At 37.0% G+C, this 20714-nt stretch overlaps 2 protein-coding genes across 4 annotated transcripts in view; both read right to left on the bottom strand.

The window, feature by feature from the left end:
- The window catches only part of LOC108977725 (acidic phospholipase A2 PA4), a 34992-nt gene extending 23473 nt beyond the window's left edge, over positions 1-11519 (bottom strand). For 2 of the 3 annotated variants that reach the window (XM_018947579.1, XM_018947575.1), the window contains exon 1: positions 11023-11519. The gene's annotated coding sequence lies outside the window, so the exon portion shown is untranslated. Of the gene's footprint in view, positions 1-222; positions 488-11022 lie in introns of all 3 variants that reach the window. The other variant, XM_018947576.1, reaches the window with a different exon arrangement.
- Positions 11520-14762: 3243 nt separating this feature from the next.
- Positions 14763-19987, bottom strand: LOC108977724 (angiopoietin-4-like). The gene is made up of 7 exons (XM_018947574.1): positions 19738-19987; positions 19441-19524; positions 17188-17271; positions 17037-17111; positions 16876-16935; positions 14889-15485; positions 14763-14823 (listed from the first exon to the last, which is right to left on the bottom strand). Exons 1-7 carry the CDS (start codon positions 19941-19943, stop codon positions 14763-14765), a joined length of 1167 nt encoding a protein of 388 aa, XP_018803119.1. The 5' UTR covers positions 19944-19987.
- Between the last annotated feature and the right edge of the window lie 727 nt (positions 19988-20714).

The raw sequence follows: 20714 nt of genomic DNA on the forward strand, positions 1-20714 counted from the left end.
ACTTGTTGAAGCTCATTATTTTTTCTTAATTCATAATCTTTTTTTAATTTATACTTGTTGAAGCTCATTATTTTATATCTTCATAATCTTTTTTTTAATTTATACTTGTTGAAGCTCATTATTTTATATCTTCATAATCTTTTTTTTTAATTCATACTTGTTGAATCTCTTTATTTAATAACATATATTCTCTTAAGCATTGCATCCAAATTACACACTCACTTTCACATTTAATTTTATTCCTGATTTTTCGCGTTTCCGTTTTCTTTTCGCATACGCTTCTAACCTTTATACTCTTACTAAGGTTCGCATAAAACTTCCGCAGCAATGAGACACGTCCGTTTCCGTTCAGCGTTGGCAGTTAACTGAACAGCTATGCCAATCTTATTGAACTTGGGCTTGTCTAACATTTTTTCTGACAAGTAATTGTATTGAAGCAGCTAAAGTTGTAAACACACACAAGCCCGCGCAGAAGAAGTGTTAACAGCTTAAACAAATAAAGACTTTATATGAGAAAAATAAACATATAGTGCACAGTTGTAGCTATTGCTGTTAAATAGAATCACTAGAGATATCTACAGTTTCGTTTACTAAGACTTTATTTTGACGATCAAAAATATGTTTGTCTGTAAGTATGTGTTTGCATATTTTTGGAGAATAAAATATTTGATATTGGTCTGCACAAAAATATGCGATCAAAACAGAAGTCAAAATTTATTATGTTGAAGCCAATAACAACGGCAATTAACATATAATATTTGCACATGTTTCCATTAATTTGTTAATTATGCCATGCTTGTGATCACTTTTTTTTATAATTTTTTAAAGCTTGTATAAATTATACGGGAGCTTATTGACTTTGTTTTCAGCTTTTTTTGGACATACTTTAATCAGTTCTCTCAGATTGATTTTATGTGCTGGCGCCACTGATTGTGCCCTCAAGCAAGCTAAATCACTGAGCACATGGAAAATATTTCACAAAAAATCTTCTCATATTCACTTTCCCGCATCAAGCGGCTTATTCGTTTCGCCACTTGCTTTGCTCTACTCTGCGGTCGAGATATGTACAGGTAGGAGCATTAACAAAGTGGAGCCGTTGAAGTCAATAAAAGAGGGCGCACTAATAGCTTATTAAAGTGTATAAACGCTTGCAACGCTAACTCTGCAGTTTATGTATTTATACCAGTGCTTTATTCGATTTGCTACTTTACAAGTTTAAGTGAATGAAAGACTAGCTAATTCTCCTCCGCGGTCGCATATTCCAAGCACAAAATGAACTAATATAAACATTTACATTAAAAAAACTCAATCAGTGTTCTATATGAGGATTATCTCAATATTTTAAGCATTCACTCCAACAAGGACACAATTCAAATAAAACGAAATTCAAAGAAAAGGGAGGAGTCACATATAGTATACAAGTACATATAATGTCTGTGCCACAATGTTGATTTTAGCGCCGTTTAAGGGCACCATATCATACTTCAATAACTGTTACATACAATAAAACTTTCCAACGAATGACTTGACCATAATTGGTCATAACAACCGAACCGTTAAGTTTGCTGCAAAGTGCAGCAAATCGGACTAGTAGTGAACGAGTCCAAGACGAAATATCTCCTGACGTCAAACAAACAGTCGCCGCATTCGCGATTCGGCTCCTACGTTGCTGTTGAAATTTCACAACTTCGAAGTCGTAGATAAAATCTTCTATCATGGAAACAGCATTGACGCCAACAACAAAGTCAGCCTCGAAGTCCAACGCAAAATAACTTTTGCCAGCAGGCGCGTTTTCGGACTGAATAGGCAATTCAGAGTAAAGTCGGCTCTCAACAAATAAAGAAACAATTCTACAAGTCACTCATTATCCCCGTCCTGCTATTTGGTGTAGAGGCACGGAGCTATTATGAATTTTCGAGAGAAAGGTTCTGGCAACAGCAAATACCGCAGTAAATGGAACGATGATGACAGCGCCTACGTGGGCTAGGTCATGTCGTCCGAATGGATGAAAACACCAGCTTTGAGAGTATTCGACGAGATATCCGTTGGGGGGAAGCAGAAAAAGAGGAAGACCTCCACTCCGTTGGAAAGACCAATTAGTGAAGGACCTGGCTACACTTCTCCGCCAAACAGCGGAAAAAAAGGTTGTCGCGTTTTACAGATGTTGTTTAATTATACCCTGAACAGGGTATATTGAGTTAGTCACGAAATTTGTAACACCCAGAAGGAAATGTCAGAGCTGTGTCGATTTAGCCATGTCCGCCTATCTGTCTGTATATATACGAATTAGTCCCTCATTTTTAAGATATCGTTTTGAAATTTTGCAAACGTCATTTTCTCTTCAAGAAGCTGCTCATTTGTCGGAACTGCGGATCTCGCATTACTATAACATACAGCTGCCATACAAACTGAGCGATCGGAACCAAGTTCTTGTGTGGAAAACTTTCACATTTGACAAAATATATTCACGAAATTTGGTGTGAGTTATTGTTTATAGAAATAATGTAATCTCAGAAGAAATTGTTCAGATCGGATTACTATAGCATATAGCTGCCATACAAAGCGAACGATCGAAATCAGGGGTTTGCATGGAAAACTTTCGCATTTGCCGTGGTATCTTCACGAAATTTGACATGGATTACTGCTTAACGTAATTATATAATCTCCAAAAAAATTATTCAGAACGGATTACTATAGCAGATAGCTTCCATACAAACTGAACATAGAGTTACTAACAGAAATGCACCTGTGAAGGGTATTTAGCTTCGGTGCAACCGAAGTTAACGTTTTTTTTTTTTTTTTTTTTTGTTTTTAACCCAATTTGGGACTACATACTATACACTTATAGTTCAATATTTTAGTCAAGTGCACGAACTAAAATCTCCGCTATTATATTATCTCTGAATCACCCTGTGCTTCTGATGAAGTTTATCAATTTAAAATTATTAGGAACATGGTACTCCCAGTGGACTTATCAAAACTTGCTCTGATTACAAAAAATAATTTGTGTCAGTTCTCATGCGTCTAATAACTAACGAGCTAACAGCTACATGAAAATACGTTAACTTCGGATGGACTATAAAACCCTTTACAAATAGAACAGATTACTTACAAGAACTTGATTTCGAACAATCAGTTGGTGTGACAGCTATATGCTATAGTGACTCGATCTAAAATATTTCTTCGGAGATTACCCGTGCCAAATTTGGGAGAACGTACTAGCTGTATCGTCGAATGAGAAAGTTGTACATATAAACAAACATGATTTTGATAGTTCAATTTGTATGACATCTATGTATATGCTAATGTTTTTCGATATCGGCGATTCCAACAAATAAGTTTCGTGTGGAAACAGACTATTATGATTCAATCGTTACGGCTCGTAACACTAATAATTTATACCTATGCATATTCATATATAATTTATAGAATATCCATCGTTTCCTTTTGCGTATCACAAACTTTACGCGAAACTTAATATGTACTATAAATTGATATGGCCATTTAAGATAACTCACACTATTGTCCTGAAACAAATCTTTTACCAACCTCGAAGTATGCTTAGGATCATTATCCTGCTGAAATTTCCATATTAGTGGCATACTTTCCTTAGCATATGGCAGCAACGTGTTTTCTAAGATATCTTTATATTGGAACATACTCATGGTGCCTGAAATATGATGTATTCGTTCTACACCATACCTCGAAAAGCAGTCCCAGACTATTATGTTGATGCCACCGTGTTTAACGGCCATTTTTGTAGACTCTGAATGCAATTATTTGCCTTTCGGACAACGGACTTTCCGTCATGTAAATTTCCGAACAAATTATTATTTTTTTTTTTCATCGCTCTACAAGTTATTTCGAACACTTTTTCTCACCCCTTGGGCCGTACCAATTTGCTTGATTTTTCGCGAACTGTAATCTTATCCCAAATTTGTTTTTTTTTTTTTGCAATTATTGTATTCTTCTTGCCAGGTAAATTAGCTCGATGTAGCCTTCCTCTGCCCATTCGGGAAGATATTATGCTATCAATATCGACTGATATTATCCTTGAAGATATCAATGGCTCCTTTTTACCAAGAGTGACGATACAGTTGTGCGTTATTGTTGATTTCTTTTTTGGTCGACCGCGAGTTTCAACATACTTTTTAATCCTTAGGGTATTCTTTACCAAACCATTAAAATAAATCGTTCGATTTACTGAAAATCATAAAACAAATAACAATGTACTTATTATTTTGACCACTTAGAAACACGTGCATCAACAATCAATTGACACGCCCACTACAAAGGGGGATTCAGCGTATACTTTTCTTTATAAAAGGTACTACAATATCAAATTTACTAAAATCAACCCGTAGTTGCGTTCGCGTACTTCATCAAACATTCAAAATTCAATCATAAATGCAATCTAAAGGAATGTACTTATTATTTTGGCCATATGTGTACATCCAGTTCAGGGTATAACAATAAATAAATAAATAGAAGAGACGTCATTCTCTTGGCATCTTCTTTGCTCATAACACCATACAAATATACAAAATTTGACGTTATAGCGTTTATGTTGCTGCACCCACTTATTGACCTCAAATTTTCACCACCATCACGAGCTATACACTCTTTGACCATACCACTTGAAGCTCTTTCAAGGCTTTCGTAATGCAACTAAGAGTGTAGCGAATTTTAGCCAAATTAATTTTGATTGCAAAGCCCTCAGTGGTTTTTAAATTTAGTTTTTTTTTAGCGGATATTTGCATAATTAAAATTTGTCTAAGATTGTTCTGCTTTTTTGTGAAATTCACCATTGTCTGCGATCGCAAGAGCTGCTTTGAACATTTTCGTTTATTTAAGGCAAGCCTGATTTTCAAACATTCGTTGAATATTGCGAGCAAAACAAAAACTAAAAGCCGTTTGCCAGTGTCTCAAGTGGTACCGGTATTCACAGGTATGCTTAATGTTATAGTTATGCATTTATTTAATAAATTAAAAAATTTAACATGGACTGACGCAAATAACGACTTGGCGCTAAGTTCCAAAAAGATCCGACGTTTTCGCGCCATATTTTGTTCAGCGATGAGCTCCAATTCTGGTTCAATTGGTATGCAAACAAACAAAATTGCCGCATTTGGGACGAAGAGCAACCTGAGAAACAACGGTTTGGTGTGGTTTGTGTGCCGGTTGAATCATTGATCCATTCAAGAATTATACGGGTGAGAACGCAACTGTCTATGGCACTATTAACTGACTATTTAATGCCTGAAATTAAAGCTCATATCTCGGCTACATTTGGTTTCAACAAGACGGCGCCGCAATGGATTTATTGAGATAACAGTTCAGTTAACAGATAATTTCATGTTTCGGGCCGGCCGATTAGTCTCCAGAATCATGTGATATCACACCTTTAGACTTTTCCTGTGGGCATATATAAAGTTTATGCGGACAATCCCGCTTCGATTCAGGCCTTGGAGCAAAACATCATGCGTGTGATTCATCAGTTGCCAGTCGAAATGCTCGAACGAGTCCTCCAAATGCATAACCCAAATACTTTTAATTTATTGGAAACTTCTGTAGAGTTAACCGATATCCACTTCTGCTCCTAGAAAAGTAGTGTAGTCAGTTATTTTTTGAAAGAGTCTATTTAGCGATTTGATATGTTAAGATTAGATTAGGTTCGGTTATGCTGATTGGCTGAAACCAATTTGTAATGCCATATTGTGCTTCCGATTAATTTGAGTACGTCTACACTTTATCCGAAGTTTCATAGAAATTTGATATCTAATTCTGGTACTTCATCCAGTCTATTGAACCAAGTGTCTTTTAGATACTTAAGACGAGCAGTAGGTAAGGTCGGATAGAAGCAGAGGAGGTACCAGCGTCCAGCGTCTCTATCATGTCTACTTTATGCAAGCGCATACGACTTTCATGTGATGCCAGTAAGTGGCGACCTTTGATTAGGCCAACAACCGCAAGGCAGTCCAATTAAGGTTTTCCTTCTCACCCTGATCCGTCTGTCAGCTCTTTCAAAAATTTCATTGTGTGTCATTTTTAGCGACACTCATCAATCTCATCAACTGTCTTAGTAGCATTTATTTTTAGGAAGGCCGATATCGTCCATCAATATAGCATTATTCATCACGCTATTACCTGTATCGTGGATTTTGCCAGTGAATATAGCTATGTCGTCTGTATAGACTTTCATCTTCTTTTAAAGAAGAGATTCCAATCATAAATTTTTTCAGTAGTATTGAGTTCCTGTTTAGGTTAATCTGAGCAATCCGGCTTGTTTCCTTTCTGTATTAATCTTCTTGCAGCTCAGTCGAGCTTTTGTTCATGTCATGATGTTGGGCTCTATCCAAAATTAAATGCTCCGCATATGGCAAAAAAGTCTCCTAGAACATGGTCCATATGCTCTACAGCTCCATTCATATTTAAGGTTAGCGTGTGGACTACAGTCTCAGTGAATTTACTCTTCAGTTGGGTTAACGGATTGCTTGTCTCTCATAAAGGCATCTAGAAGCTTATCTTCAAAAGGAATGAGACTTATTTGTCTGCATACTTTCAAATTAAGGGGACTCCTTTTTCCCGTCATCGGCATACTTAGGGTTCTTTTGGCAGTTTTAATATTAGACTCTTGTTTCCAAAACCAACGTGTAGTATATTTTGTAGAAACTGAACAGAGATGAAAAATAAAAGAAGAAATAACTATTGAGACGAGAGATTGAGATTACAATTTGAAAATATGTTATTGCGCTAGTCTTGTTACTTAACTGTCACACCTAGTAAGTATAATTGCTTAATTTCAAATTTTGGAAACTAAAAAATTAAAAATTATGCTTAGCAATTATTCAACGACATATTTAGTTTTCATGTCAACTCACTAACTATGTGAAAAATTAGTTCGTTGTTGTAAGACAACTTCCCCCTTTATACCTCACTCTCCTTCTCTGGCATTTAAGCAACTGCGGTGTCTGCACTCAACAACTCTAGTTCCACAAAACGTGAGCATCTCCGTCGAAACCTATTATAAATTACCGTCAGTTAAATGTCGGCGGCTATTCGCTGAGGCCAAATATCTCATTGACACGTTCCCAAGCAGCTAATTGTTGCACGAAATGTGATGCCAAGCAAAGGTAGGCATGTATGTGTTAAGCTTGGCTTGAACTTGCAAGCGCTGTAATTTCTTAGACACCTTCAATACAAATAGCATACACCCTTTGCGTTAGCAGGCTGGCAGATGGCTGTTTACAAGTTTCTTGTCTAATTACCAACATTATATACATACACAAGTACAAAGATTTGATATATGATTTCCTGCAAGATAGCAATAAGGTTACTTCACTTCTCTTCTTATTGATCTACATTTTAATCTCAAGCTAGAGTTGCACTGTAGCTTGAAGCCTTGTACCCACTACATATACAGTTACGAGAAATGAAATAGCAGTTGGTAGCAACACTTTCATATTTTTCAATCGTTAACAATTTTAACTGGATCACCCCCGTAGAGATACTTTTTTTCAATAGCATTTTTTTCACAGATCACGCATGAGTTGTGTTAAGGTGTCATCTTATTTTTATTCAGTATTGTTTGGTATTTCATCATGAGAAGACTTACGCAGAACAACGTTTACAAATCGTTAAACTTTATGACGAAAGTTCATGTTCTGTAAAGAATGTATTTCGCGCGCTTCGCTCAACTTATGGTCAACATAATCGGCCAACCGAGCATACTATTCGCAACACCGTCATCTATCTTGAGTCCCATCTTTCGTTATTGGATAATATTCCAATATCCCAAGAAGCTCAAGGTTACCTTTAGCTGAATGGAATCTCAAGCTACTGCTTATGAATAGTACAATTACAAGTGGTGCACCGACACTGGAGGCGCAGAACCGTTAACCAAACCAAACTCTTCATACAAAAGAACTTGGGAAGTTTTCTGAGCATATTTCAAGCAGAAATATTATAAGTCGGTACGTAAAGATATACCTTCAACGCTACTACTCGTTCACTTATAACCATACTAAGCGACAGTCAAGCGCCAGTTAAAGCAACCTCTACCTACGCGATGAAATCACTACTGGTGCAGTGTGGAGACAACGGCTGAGCAATCTATCGGTAAATAAACAAGTGCACCTTCTCTGGGTGCCTAGTTACAGAGGTATAGAGAAGATGAACTGGCTGATGTGCTCGCCCACTCCACTCCGCGGAACTTTTCATCGTGGTGGGTTCTCGTAACATAAAGGAGCTGTTCTGCAAGGAAAAAGAAGTAGGCTGGGAAGGTAATGGCAACAAGTCAAGGAATGTGCCATGCCATGTTATGAATAGGTGTTTGCAACCTCAGCAGCTTTAAATATGTAATCAACCTCCCTAGGGACAAACTTGTCGTATTCTAGACTGTTCACCGTAAGCTCAAGAAGCACTTACATAACATGGCCTTGCTTCTTGTGGTAACTGCCGGTTCTGTGACAGGGAGCCTGAAAGTGCAGAACACTTGCTATTTAATTGCATAAAAGTCTGCAGACAAAGGTGCTTGGATCCATGTTTCCAAATTTCCAAATATCATTAGTATTACAAATTTCCAAATATCATTAGTATTACAGCAAAAGAGGGGATTCCAACTTGCGTGAACTTGTATGGCTTAATCCCAATTTTCTGCTAAATATCAATTTCAAAGTTTGACTGGAATTCAATTCTTCTTCTAAAACCCTCAATTCTTCCTCTAAACCGCAACAAAAGGAAAAAGGCTGATTCTAAGCCCTGACTTGAAAAAGTGTAATTCGAATTCACATTCCTCTTCTAACCCTTAACTTGAAAAAGAATGACGAAAAATTCCAAAATCAAAATATTCTCTTAATCGTCGCCATTTTTAGAAACCTCACATTTCAAAAGAGGAAGTATGCGTAACAAAAAACGGTTTATGCTTGAACTTGAAATTTTACGGCTTAGCAATTTGCAATGCAACATTAATACCACAATTGCACAAAAACAACACAAATGTCTAGCATTTATTAACACATGTTGAATGCGGAGAAGGAATAGTAATAACACGAGTAAACATTGAAAAGTTTTGGCTTGCTGCCAATGTGTCTAAACAATTAAAACTTGTACGCATTTGATCAACATGGATTAAAAGTGACGGTAATTAACAGTTGACAGCTTTAACATTATAATAGTTACAGTTATATGATGGATTACGTGGTCGGCAACTGATCGATTGAAGCTATCAGTTGATTATTTGTACGTTAATAGGCGTGTCGACCTCGCGTTGAAAATGCTTCACTCAAAATCATTTGTGTTATATTATTTTTATATACAGCTAAATCTATTCTAAAGGGTGATCTAAGTAGAGGTATTTTTTCAAACATTTTTTTTTTTTTTTGGCAAATCTCTTGAAGAGTTCCAAGAAGTTCCGACGTTTTCGAGTCAAATTTTGTTCAGCGATGAGGCCCATTGTAGGCTCAAAGGGATTTAAGCAAGCAAAATTGCCACATTTGGAACGAAGAGCAACCTGAAGAGATTCAAGAGTTATCATTTCATCCAGAAAAACCATCGGTTTGGTGCGATTTGTGGGCCGGTGGAAGCATCCATCCATCCATCTTTTTTCAAAAAATTATGCCGGTGACAATGAAACCAGCAATTACGACCATTATAGCGCCGAGATAACCGACTATTTGAACTGTCTGAAATTGCAGCTCGTGATCTGGGCGACATTTGGTTTCAACAAGACGGCGTTATTTCTTATTCATCGCTTCGAATAATTTTTCGTTTTACGCCAATCGATTGACATCCAGATAATGTAATAACACATTGTTGGATATATTCCTGAGGAGATATGTATGTAATGTCTAAAGTCTACACGTGCAATACTGCTTCGATTCAAGCCTTGGAGCAAAATATCACGCGTGTCATTCGCCAGTTACTAGTCGTAATGCTCGAAAGATTCATCGAAAATTAGACTCAATAGTTGGACCATCTTAGACCTAGCTGTGGCCAATATTTGAAAGAGATAATCTTCAACACCTAAATGTCATACGGTTTAGATCTTGGCGGCTTTTTAACTGGACCATTTCTCGAAACTAACGAGTAGCCAAACTTTGCACGCAATGCGTCCCTGTTTAAACGTAGGCAGCGCAATGGCTTGTTGGAAATAGAGGAGAGATAGATAACGGAATTCCTGAAAAAAAGTCGGTCAACAACGTTTTATAATGCTCGTTATTGCTGTTAACGGCATTTTCTGCCTCTTTTCGAAAGAGATTAAGTCCGATGATGCTAACGTACTATATTTGCCACCAAACTGTCAATTTTTGTGTATGAAAATGCATTTTCTGATTTCACTGACCACAATAGTCGCCATTTTGTTTGTTGACGAAGCCAACACGTTATTCCACTTGGTAGGCGCTTTATATCGGTTACTAAAAGAACGCCGAGCACTAAGTTAAGGTGAGAATATTTTGCTTGGCATATTATGATTATGTAAGTAGCAAAAATATACGATATCGCTTTACTTCTTAGTTCTTAGTTCTTATATCTGGCTTTTTGTTAAATTTTATAACGAACAAATCGGTTAGTGATTGTGTTGTGCTTATGGCTAAGTGGTTGTATATGTATGAGAGCATATAACTTATCAGATTGTGTTCCGGTACCAAAAGTGAGTGAAATAGGTCCAAAAATATTAAAAAACAAAAACTTTAACCAACAATAACATGATGAAAATTTTGAAGCCGACTTGGAACTAGCAAATTCTTACACACACACCTTTTTAAATACTTTTTATATACTAGTATTTAGCCATATATGGCATACTTATGTGTATATGTGTACGAAGGAAGGCTGACCTTCATATTTCACTCCAAAAAATGTGTATCAAAAAGCCAACTGCTATCTGCAGCACGCCAAACAGCTGCAATACGCTGCTATACTGAGCAACGTAGCAGCCGGTAGTGTTCGTATACTTATGTATATATATACATACATACTTACATATACTATATGTAGTTTCGTATCGGCAAGGACACTTACCTGCTGACGCGCTTGTGATGACGCCGTTTGATAATTTTACTGGTTTTGAAGGGTAGTAGCGACTTTACTTATATTTGTCGGTTTATAGCTTTATACAATACATATATGTATATGTATTTATCGCATGCGATTTTTTCAGTAATCAAACGAGGATGTGTGATATTTATTTCCGTAGATTTGCTTACAGCACTGCAATTGTCGTATATGCTCTTGATTTTATTATTATGCAGAGTAAATGTACCGCTATTATCTAACAGTTTTATTACAGCTACATTTAATTATAATTTTTTATATTATTTGTGTGTTCACTTTGAAGCTCCAACCCACAATTTATCTGATAAAATAGCGCGTTCCTTTAAGGATTGCTGCTCGAAGAGTATTTACGAACACACACATTCACATACACATATGCACAAATTGCAAGCGCACTAAGCTGAAAACGCGCACTTTACGGCATTTAAACGCCGAACGCTGAAATTCTTGTCCACATCCGTGGTGCGTCCACACGCAACTGAGCCATAAGGCGCTGTGGCAGCCGAGCTGCAGCAATGTGTAGATACCACAGACAGCTGCCGCTGATAATGTACATATGCGAACTTGTAGATATATACAAATCTACGTATACTATATGGGATACTGTAGTTCATAGGAGCACTCATACACACATAAAAAAGCAGCTGTTACCAGTGGCTAGCGCAGCTTCTGAAGCCGCTTGACTCAACGCAGGGCTTTAAGATGCTTCTGGCAAAGAAATCTAGCCAAGTTCACATAATATATGCTATACACATACTATGTGTATACATACATACATATATGTGCATATAGCTGCAAACAGCTGCCCGTGGTTATATATACAGACACACATTTACCACTTAAAGCTTAACTAATTTGCCCTTTTTGCTTCACTTTCGTTTATTGCGTTTTGTTTTGCTCTCGTTATTCAGGTGGCGGAAGCTTTGGCATTTTCACGGCCAAAAGACGGTCTGTGTGGACGCGCGCATTGCAAGCTTTCGTTGTTTTGAAGTTATATGCAATCAGTATATAGTGTATATGCATGTGTGTGGCGTATGGTATATTTATCTTTTCAAACGGCATTTCATGCAGAAAGCTTGTCTCTTATGAATGAAAAGTTTACTACGCGTGAGTACACAGTGAGAAAAAACTGTAGGGAAGCGAAAGTTTAATATAAGCTTTCCATGCCGATTGTTCAGTTTGTATGCAACTATGGTATATGCTATAGCGATGCGAGGTATATTTTCTTGGAGATTGCTCCATTTTCTTAGACAATAACCAATGCCGAATTTTGTGAAGATATTTTTTTATACACTCGCAACAAAGTTGCTAAAGAGAGTATTATAGTTTTGTTCACATAACGGTTGTTTGTAAGTCCTAAAACTAAAAGAGTCAGATATAGGGTTATATATACCAAAGTGATCAGGGTGACGAGTAGAGTTTAAATCCGGATGTCTGTCTGCCCGTCCGTCCGTCCGTCCGTGCAAGCTGTAACTTGAGTAAAAATTAAGATATCATGATGAAACTTGGTACACGTATTTCTTGGGTCCATAAGAAGGTTAAGTTCTAAGATGGGCAAAATCGGCCCACTGCCACGCCCACAAAATGGCGGAAACCTAAACCCTAAAAAATGTCATAACTAAGCCGTAAATAAAGATATTAAAATGAAATTTGGCACAAAGGATCGTAGGGAGGGGCATATTTGGACGTAATTTTTTTGGAAAAGTGGCATGGCCCTGCCCCCTACTAACTTTTTTGTACACATCTCGAAAACTAGCTATGTCAACCAAACTGTATAGAGTCGTTCCTTTTAGGCATTTCCATATACAGTTCAAAAATTGAAGAAATCGGATAATAACCACGCCCACCTCCCATACAAAGGTTATGTTGAAAATCACTAAAAGTGCGTTAACCGACTAACAAAAAACACTAAATTTTACCGAAGAAATGTCAGAAGGAAGCTGCATCCAGGCCTTTTTTAAAAATTGAAAATGGGCGTGGCGTCGCCCACTTATGGACCAAAAACCATATCTCAGGAAGTACTCAACCGATTTCAATGAAATTCGGTATATAGTATTTCCTTAGCACCCTGATGACATGTACCAAATATGGGTAAAATCGGTTTACAACCACGCCTGAAATCTCGATTATCACTTTATCATGCGAGAGTATAAAATGTTCGGTGACACCCGAACTTACCCCTTCCTTACTTGTTAAATTAAAATTTCAATCGTTCAGTTTGTCTGGCAGCTATATACTGTAGTGGAACGGTAGTTCCGACGAAAGAGCAGCTTCTTGTACAGAAAAGGATGTGTGCAAAATTTTGAGATCGATATCTCAAAAACTTAGGGACAGCTGCGTATATAACGGAATTTTCAATAGCGGCGCCATAAAAGTAGACCCATAGGGTCGCAAACGGCGCCATATGTTTACCGCTTTTTTGATATTTCTCTTCGTTAATGTTTGCCATTTCATCATGGAAAGATATGCGATCCAACAACGAGTCGAAATTATTAAAATTTACTACCAAAATTCGTAGTCGGCCGCCTAACTTTAAGAGCGCTACGTTCAATTTATGGCCGTCATAATCGTACTGTCAGATCAACAAGTGAGCGTCTAGTGGAAAATTTTGAATCCACTGGCACAGCACAAAATGTTCCCGTGCCAGTGAGACAAAGAAGTGCCTGTAGTGTCGAAAATATTGCCGCCGCTGGCGTATCCATTGAGGAAGACCTGAAACAGTCGCTTACAAGTCGTTCTCAAGCGTTAGGCATTTCTGTGACGTCTTTCTGGTGAATTTTACAAAAAGCTCTTGGCCTACATCCATACAAGACGCAAGAACTGAAGCCGCTTCACCATCAGTATCGTCGTATGGCTTCGTCAAACAGCAAAGTATGTATTATTGGTTAGGCAGCAATCCACATGTACTCCATGAGTCACCATTGCATCCCGAAAAAATTACAGTTAGGTGAGGCTTATCGACCGGCGGCGTCATTGGGCCGTACTTCTTCCGTGATGATGAAGACTGGCACGTTACTGTGAATGAAACCACATATTTTTGGTCCGAATTGGATGATATGGACTTGGACAATGTGTGGCTCCAACAGGACGGCGCCACAAGCCACACAGCGAATGTCACAAGTGTTTTATTGAAAAGCAAGTTGGGTGAACGCGCTATCTCACGGAATGGTACAGTCAATTGGCCGCCGCGGTCGTGCGATTTTACGCCGTTAGACTATTTCCTGTGAGGCTACGTCAAGTCTATGGTCTAAACCAACAATACTTTTATAAATCTCTTATTGAAAAACTCGTTATGTAGTCAGAGATATACACAGCTAAATCGACTCAGCTTATAATTATATATACGAGTATATGGCGTTGCGAATCTTACGCTCAATAGGCCGATTATGTTGAACATTAGTTGAGCGAAGCGCTCGAAACACATTCTTAACAGAACGTAAGTTTTCGTCATAAAGTTGAACGATTTGTAAACGTTGTTCAGGCGTAAGTCCTGCTATGTTGAAATGTCAAACAATACTGAGCAAAACATAATATGACAGCTTGGCACGACTAACGAGTGAGCTGTCAAAAAAAAACTATTGAAAAAAGCACCTCTACTTGAATCCTCCGTTATTAGTGAAGGGTATTATAGCTACGGTGTAACGCTTTTTCTCGGTTTTTATTCATTTTATTTAAATGGTATATAAAATAATACATAATTTTACTTATTATTGATCTTCCTGGCACGACTTGGGGCGAATCGCCATAAAGATGTTTTCAGTAAATGATCTGTAAAGAAATATCAAATATATATACGATTTGAATTAACTTTAATGAGAAGTCAGGGAACTTACTCAATTCCGAAGCTGGAGAGACATCCTTGATTATACCACCAACTGCGACCTCGCACCTTCACACACACACTATTACTGGAAAATGTATCACCTGTGCCATCTGAGATATCGTTATAACCCCAAGGTTGCACCATTAATTTTACTAAATTGTCCACCGCAAAATCGTAATGCTCATCTTTAATACTGAACTCCTTAAAAATATTTTGTTTGCCTAAAACATAGTCGCGAACCATAAGAGCTTGCGGCGCTCGCTTTGTCAACACATGCAAACGATCTAAACCAATGAAGTAATCCGTGTTGGCACTTCCAAAACCGCGCTTGTATTCAAGCCAACTCCTTTGATAAATTTTTTCAGCACTCTGCGCACTTCCGCGCATTACTAAAGTCCAAGGGCAACAAGTGGTACATTCATTCATACAAAACACGTCGAACGGCTGAAAGTTTGGTAAGTTGATTTCATAAATTCCGGTAAAAAATTGAGGTCCACGCTGCTGCCACGCATCGGCACAATCACTATATACTCTGGAATTCTCTGGATACACTGGTTTCGACAAAATCGTTTTATTGCCTGCATCTTTTAGTTTAGAGCTAACTATCCTGTAAAGTAAATAACATCAGTAATCTAAATGAATAATATAATAGTTCCAGTGAGATGCATGCCATACAGCGAATAAGAGATAAGCTATGTCGGCTTAGCTGGACAAAATGGTGCGAAATCAGATGGATAAAAGGCACTTCATAAAGCACAATTAATGGTCGCAAAAGCAAAAGTGCACATTACTGTGAGCTCGGCCAAAATAGTTTAGATTTAGTTGCAGCGGCAATCAAGATAAAGTAGAAGGTTGAGCTAAAGAGCTACACTCAGTGGCAACATACCTCATTCTATGAAAAATTCAATTTTTGTTAAGTGATGAATTATTGCAGTCGAGGCTTTGTTCTTCGCTCCACTTATGGTCAACATAATCGGCGTACTGAGTGTACTATTCACAACAGCATCACCCATCTTGAGATCCAGCAAGCATTCTTGGATAATATTCGGCCGCATAGACAACGTGAAGTTGGCAGTGTAGAAAATAAAGCGCACTATCTTATTTGTGTACCCGAAGGCCGTTTATAGTCAATTCGGTATGGAAGGACTTTGCGCATTTACAACGAGATCTTAAATTGAAAGTGTACAAAATACAGCTGCTGCAAAAACTGAAGCCGCTCGACCTTCGCAAGCAACATCGCTTCGTTCTATGGGCTCTTGTAAAGTTCTAAAAAGGTCTGACGTTTTCGAGCCAAATTCTGTTCAGCGATGAGGCTCATTTCTGGCTCAATGGGTATGTAAAAAAGTTGCCGCATTTGGGACGAAGAGCAACCTGAAGAGATTCAAAAGCTGTCCTGTTATCCAGAAAAACAACGATTTGCTGTGATTTGTGAGCCAGTGAGCGTCGGTTCATATTTCTTCAAAAGTGATGCCAGTGAGAACGTAACAGTCAATGGTGACCGTTATCGCGCCATGATAACGCACTATTTGATGCCTGAAATTGAAGCACGGGATCTCGACGACACTTGATTTTAACAAAGCCCTTCCACTTCCCACGCATCGCATCAAACAATAAATTCATTGAGAGAACACTTCGGTGAGCAGATAATTTCATGTTTTGGGTCGGTCGATTGGTCACCAAGGTCGTGTGTTATCATAATGTTAGACTTTTCCCTGTAGGGATATATAAAGTCTAAAGTCTATGCTGACAATCTCGCTTCGAATCAGGCCTTGGAGTAAAACATGACGCTTGTCATTTTCCAGTTAATAATCGAAACGATCGAACGAATTATTAGACTCATCAGATGGACCATCTGAGAAGTTGCCGCGGTCAACATTTGAAAGAAATCTTCAAAAAATTTATGCCAAAAAATGTTCTTTCGAATAATATGAAACATTCCACATTTCCGTGTTTTTTCCGTAAAAAAGTAAAGAACCTCGAAATGGATCAATACTTACGTTTCGGTTTGCATCTCCGCTGAGCTTTTACCAGGTAAACCTCGAACTCGACTCCGGTCTCTAAGAAATAAGTAAAGAAATTGGTATTTATTATGCCAGGAAATATGAATAATTTTTTTTTTACTGTAATAAGTTTTCATTTCAATTTGTTTTATACTTACACTCCCTGTTTACTTAGGGCTGACTTCAAATTTGACCCCAATTCATCTAACCGCCGCTCGATTAAGGCGTGATTTCTAAAAAATAATACTAGTAGATTACAGTATGTTATAATTATAGATTCAGAACTATCTAGCTTCGATATTCGCTTACACTTGTTGAATATTTTCCGTGGAACTCAACTTGTTCTCTATTTCGCCCAAACGACCTTCCAATAATTTTCCAAGAGACTCGACTCTAAGAACAAAAAATATATTTTTAAATATGCTTACCAACATTAAGCTGGGAGCATAAAATAATATGCATATTATTATATTATTGTTCAATATTTTTACAACTTAATTAAATTTAGGTTAAATAAGTTCTTTCCGTTGGGTCACTGCTACTATATTGGTGTTTATCTTTTAACCTGAAAAACACGTACAAAAGCATTATTTCAATTGTAACCCAACTGAAGCTATAACATTTTCCATCTTTTTGGTATTTTGTGGATTCAATTCCAAAGAAATCAATCCAATTTTTGCAATCCAGTTCAAAGCTCGATTCTTGGATAGCATCACAAGATGAACAGTTTACAGTAATCTTATTTGGGCTTTGCGAGAAGGATCGAAAAAAGTTGGGTCCAGCAATGGGCAATACTTCGAGTAATGCATTAAAAAAACGGCGAAAACTTGGTGCCCTATTTTCTTAATCAAATCTTTGTCTAAAATATTTTTTGTAGTAGATATCAGCTATTAACTGACGATGTCGAAACTATGAGAACATTTGTAGTTCAGGGAATTTGTGAGACCCTAGTAAGTGCAATTGAAGGAATAAAGGTTTTAATTTTGAGTCCAGACATAAAAATTGGTTTGAAAAGTATTGGAACGTATTTGTGATTACTAAAACCGAATGCCTTAGGAACGATTCCACTTATGCGAAGACATTGACTCCCTTCGTCTCTTCTATAAACGCCACCACTATTAAACACATCGGAATATTTAAAATAAGGATGCGAATATTTTTTTACTCTTTCTCCTTAACACGTCAAATATTACTTCAATTGTAACCCAACTTCTTTTCCATCTTTTTGGTATTTTGTGGATTCAATTCCAAAGAAATCAATCCAATTTTTGCAATACTGTTCAGACGTAAATCGTGTTCCAGTGAGAGCATCGACAGCAGGTTGGTTAGAATGATAATTTCTAGGCAAATACCGGTCTGGCAGCATGACGCCGAGCATTGTCACCCGGTAGCTGAGTGGTATTAGTTATTATTATTATATTATTAGTTCAGTTCATAATCTCCTTTGTGCTTTGTCTGGCAGCCTATGTTATAATCAGATGAAGTTTCCAATCTTGCATTACATACCTCTTTATCCCGATAGATGGGCTATAAGGGTTATGTACTTGTAGTCGAACTATCTAACTGAACTGAATTGAATGCATGGCAGCAATCAAAGAAGTAATAGAAGGCTTGTTGGGAAAGCATCGTTCTAACAACTACGATGTTTTTGTCGCAAGGATGTTAAGAGCATTCTCGGGAGAAATGGGTTTTGTTTTTTGGTTTTTGCCAAAATGTTACAACTAAGCCAAAAAACATCAAGATAAGGAAAAAATTTAAAAGGTCAGAAAAAAAACTTTGAGGGTCTTACTATACTGACCTAATACCATCACCCTGACTTGAAATTTCTCACCCCCCAGACAATAATCCCAAAAATGTTCCACAGTGCTATTTTTCAAGCATTCGGGTGACTAGTAAACTTTATGAAACAATATTTTGACGTCAATAAGATCATTTTAGTTGAGTCTTACATTTTTTAGTTATAAGCGATATTAGTACAAACGCTATAATATCATTGTGTCTTAATCCACTTGTTCCATTGAATCTTTACGTGAGTGTTATGGATCGATGGGTTAACCTGACTTAAAGTTTTAAACCGTCTCTCCATTGACACTTTTATTGATTTTGGAAATTGCCATCTCACTTCGATGCTCACTTAGAGAACATGCGATGAAAATTTTGAACTTTCTTCCATGAATCAGATGGCTGATGTATATTAAATTGTTAATTGTTTCAAATATTTCCATATTTAAAAGATTTCACGCACTGTGATATAAGTGTGAGTAATATGATTGATCTTTTCAACATACTCTTTCAGGTATGTACTTTAAAGTATTTAAAAAAATCGCCGAATTCGAACAGATAGTAAACCTTATGATTAGCATTTGTAAGACAGAAACACAATCTGGCGTTCGCCATTACTGCCGAGAGACAATACCACATTTTTGTGTTGTTGGAAAGCTGAGATAAAACCAGGGCCTAGATATGCTCTAACCTTTATAGCCACTTCAACATTCTCAAAAAGTATTAGCAATATAATTCATTTTATGAAATAGTCGTAACTTAAGAACTAATAACACTCACATTTCTTCAATTTTCGCAACAGTCTTAACGGTGCTTTCTAGTTCCATCAATCGTTCTCCGATTTTTTCCATAACGGTCTGAACACTAAAGAAAGGTTATCAAAATCATGCTGCATTTTATAAAACAAATAATATAATGATATAACTTCAAAAAGAAACACAATTTTTGGCTAATTAGAGGACAAGTGTCTTAACAACTCTTTTAATAACATCTTATTCAAAAGTTTTCCACATTTTCCACATATATACCGATTATGGATTTTAGCGTTTCTTCAGCACTTTATTTGTCATTCCCTACCTTTTTAGCGTCTCTTCCATGCTATCTTGTTTGCTACTAAAAGCAGCTAAGCTGTTCACCACATTTCTGATTTCGCTCCCTGCATCTAAGAGTATTGTAAAAGGCTGCTCCGAATCATTATCCTTCTCTGCTTTCACTCTACCGACGCTTACAGTGAGCAAAGTAAGTATTAAGTAGCACAGACACCGTATTATTTCTTTATTCATCTCAAAACGCTCGCTAGTATTCGACTAATTTTTGCCTCGAACAATAAGAAATTCAATGGCAAATTGAGAATATGACGACGGAAGTACATTAGAGTTGAACTTATAGTATATTTTTATACCCGCGCACAATATTTCAATAACAATATTGTTATAACAACATACCATCAAAAGTGTTTGTAGAAGTAGACGTTTGTACTAGAATTTTCACTCAACTTCCATACAGGGACCTAACAAAGTTTCGACAGCCCTAAGCGTTCTAATGAAACTCAGTTCACACTCTATAAAAACCATACAATTTCAAAGATTTTCGACAGTCTCGATTTTTAAAGACCGCACATACATAGTTTAATCTGGTTTCGAACACTGTTTTCTGTTTCTGTCACAACATGTTCGAGCTAAGTAGTTTCTAATCGATAAGAGAGTTCTTTGGAAATATTAATATATGCATGCGTGTAAGTTTGTATGAATCAAGTCCACAGAAATAATATATCAAAACACATATAGTATTCATAATTGAACTGGATATACAGTGACACATATACGTATAAACGCACTCTTAGTTTTAATTTTGCTAACTTCTTTCTTTCTTTTCATTGCACTAATTACAACAAATTCTCTCTCATATTGTTTGTTAAACTAACGGAAATTCGTATTGAGTGCAAATCCCCACTTTTGTTGTTGTTGTTATATTTAAATCGTTGCATTTTAAATCAAATAGCAAAAACAGGCACATATTCGTTTAAACGCATCTGATTAGAGAAGTCAAAAACG

Source organism: Bactrocera latifrons, unplaced genomic scaffold (assembly GCF_001853355.1).
Source record: "Bactrocera latifrons isolate USDA-ARS-PBARC rearing strain unplaced genomic scaffold, ASM185335v1 scaffold_944, whole genome shotgun sequence".
Lineage (NCBI taxonomy): Eukaryota > Metazoa > Arthropoda > Insecta > Diptera > Tephritidae > Bactrocera > Bactrocera latifrons.

What these genes read in the sequence shown, in the direction of transcription:
- LOC108977724 (XM_018947574.1), bottom strand. Translation starts at nt 19,943, where the DNA reads ATGAATAAAGAAATAATACGGTGTCTGTGCTACTTAATACTTACTTTG. An exon ending in GCCCTAAGTAAACAGGGAGT is followed by an intron (nt 16,936 to 17,036) that starts GTAAGTATAAAA and finishes CTTATTTCTTAG; the next exon opens with AGACCGGAGTCGAGTTCGAG. An exon ending in CTCTCCAGCTTCGGAATTGA is followed by an intron (nt 14,824 to 14,888) that starts GTAAGTTCCCTG and finishes ATTTCTTTACAG; the next exon opens with ATCATTTACTGAAAACATCT.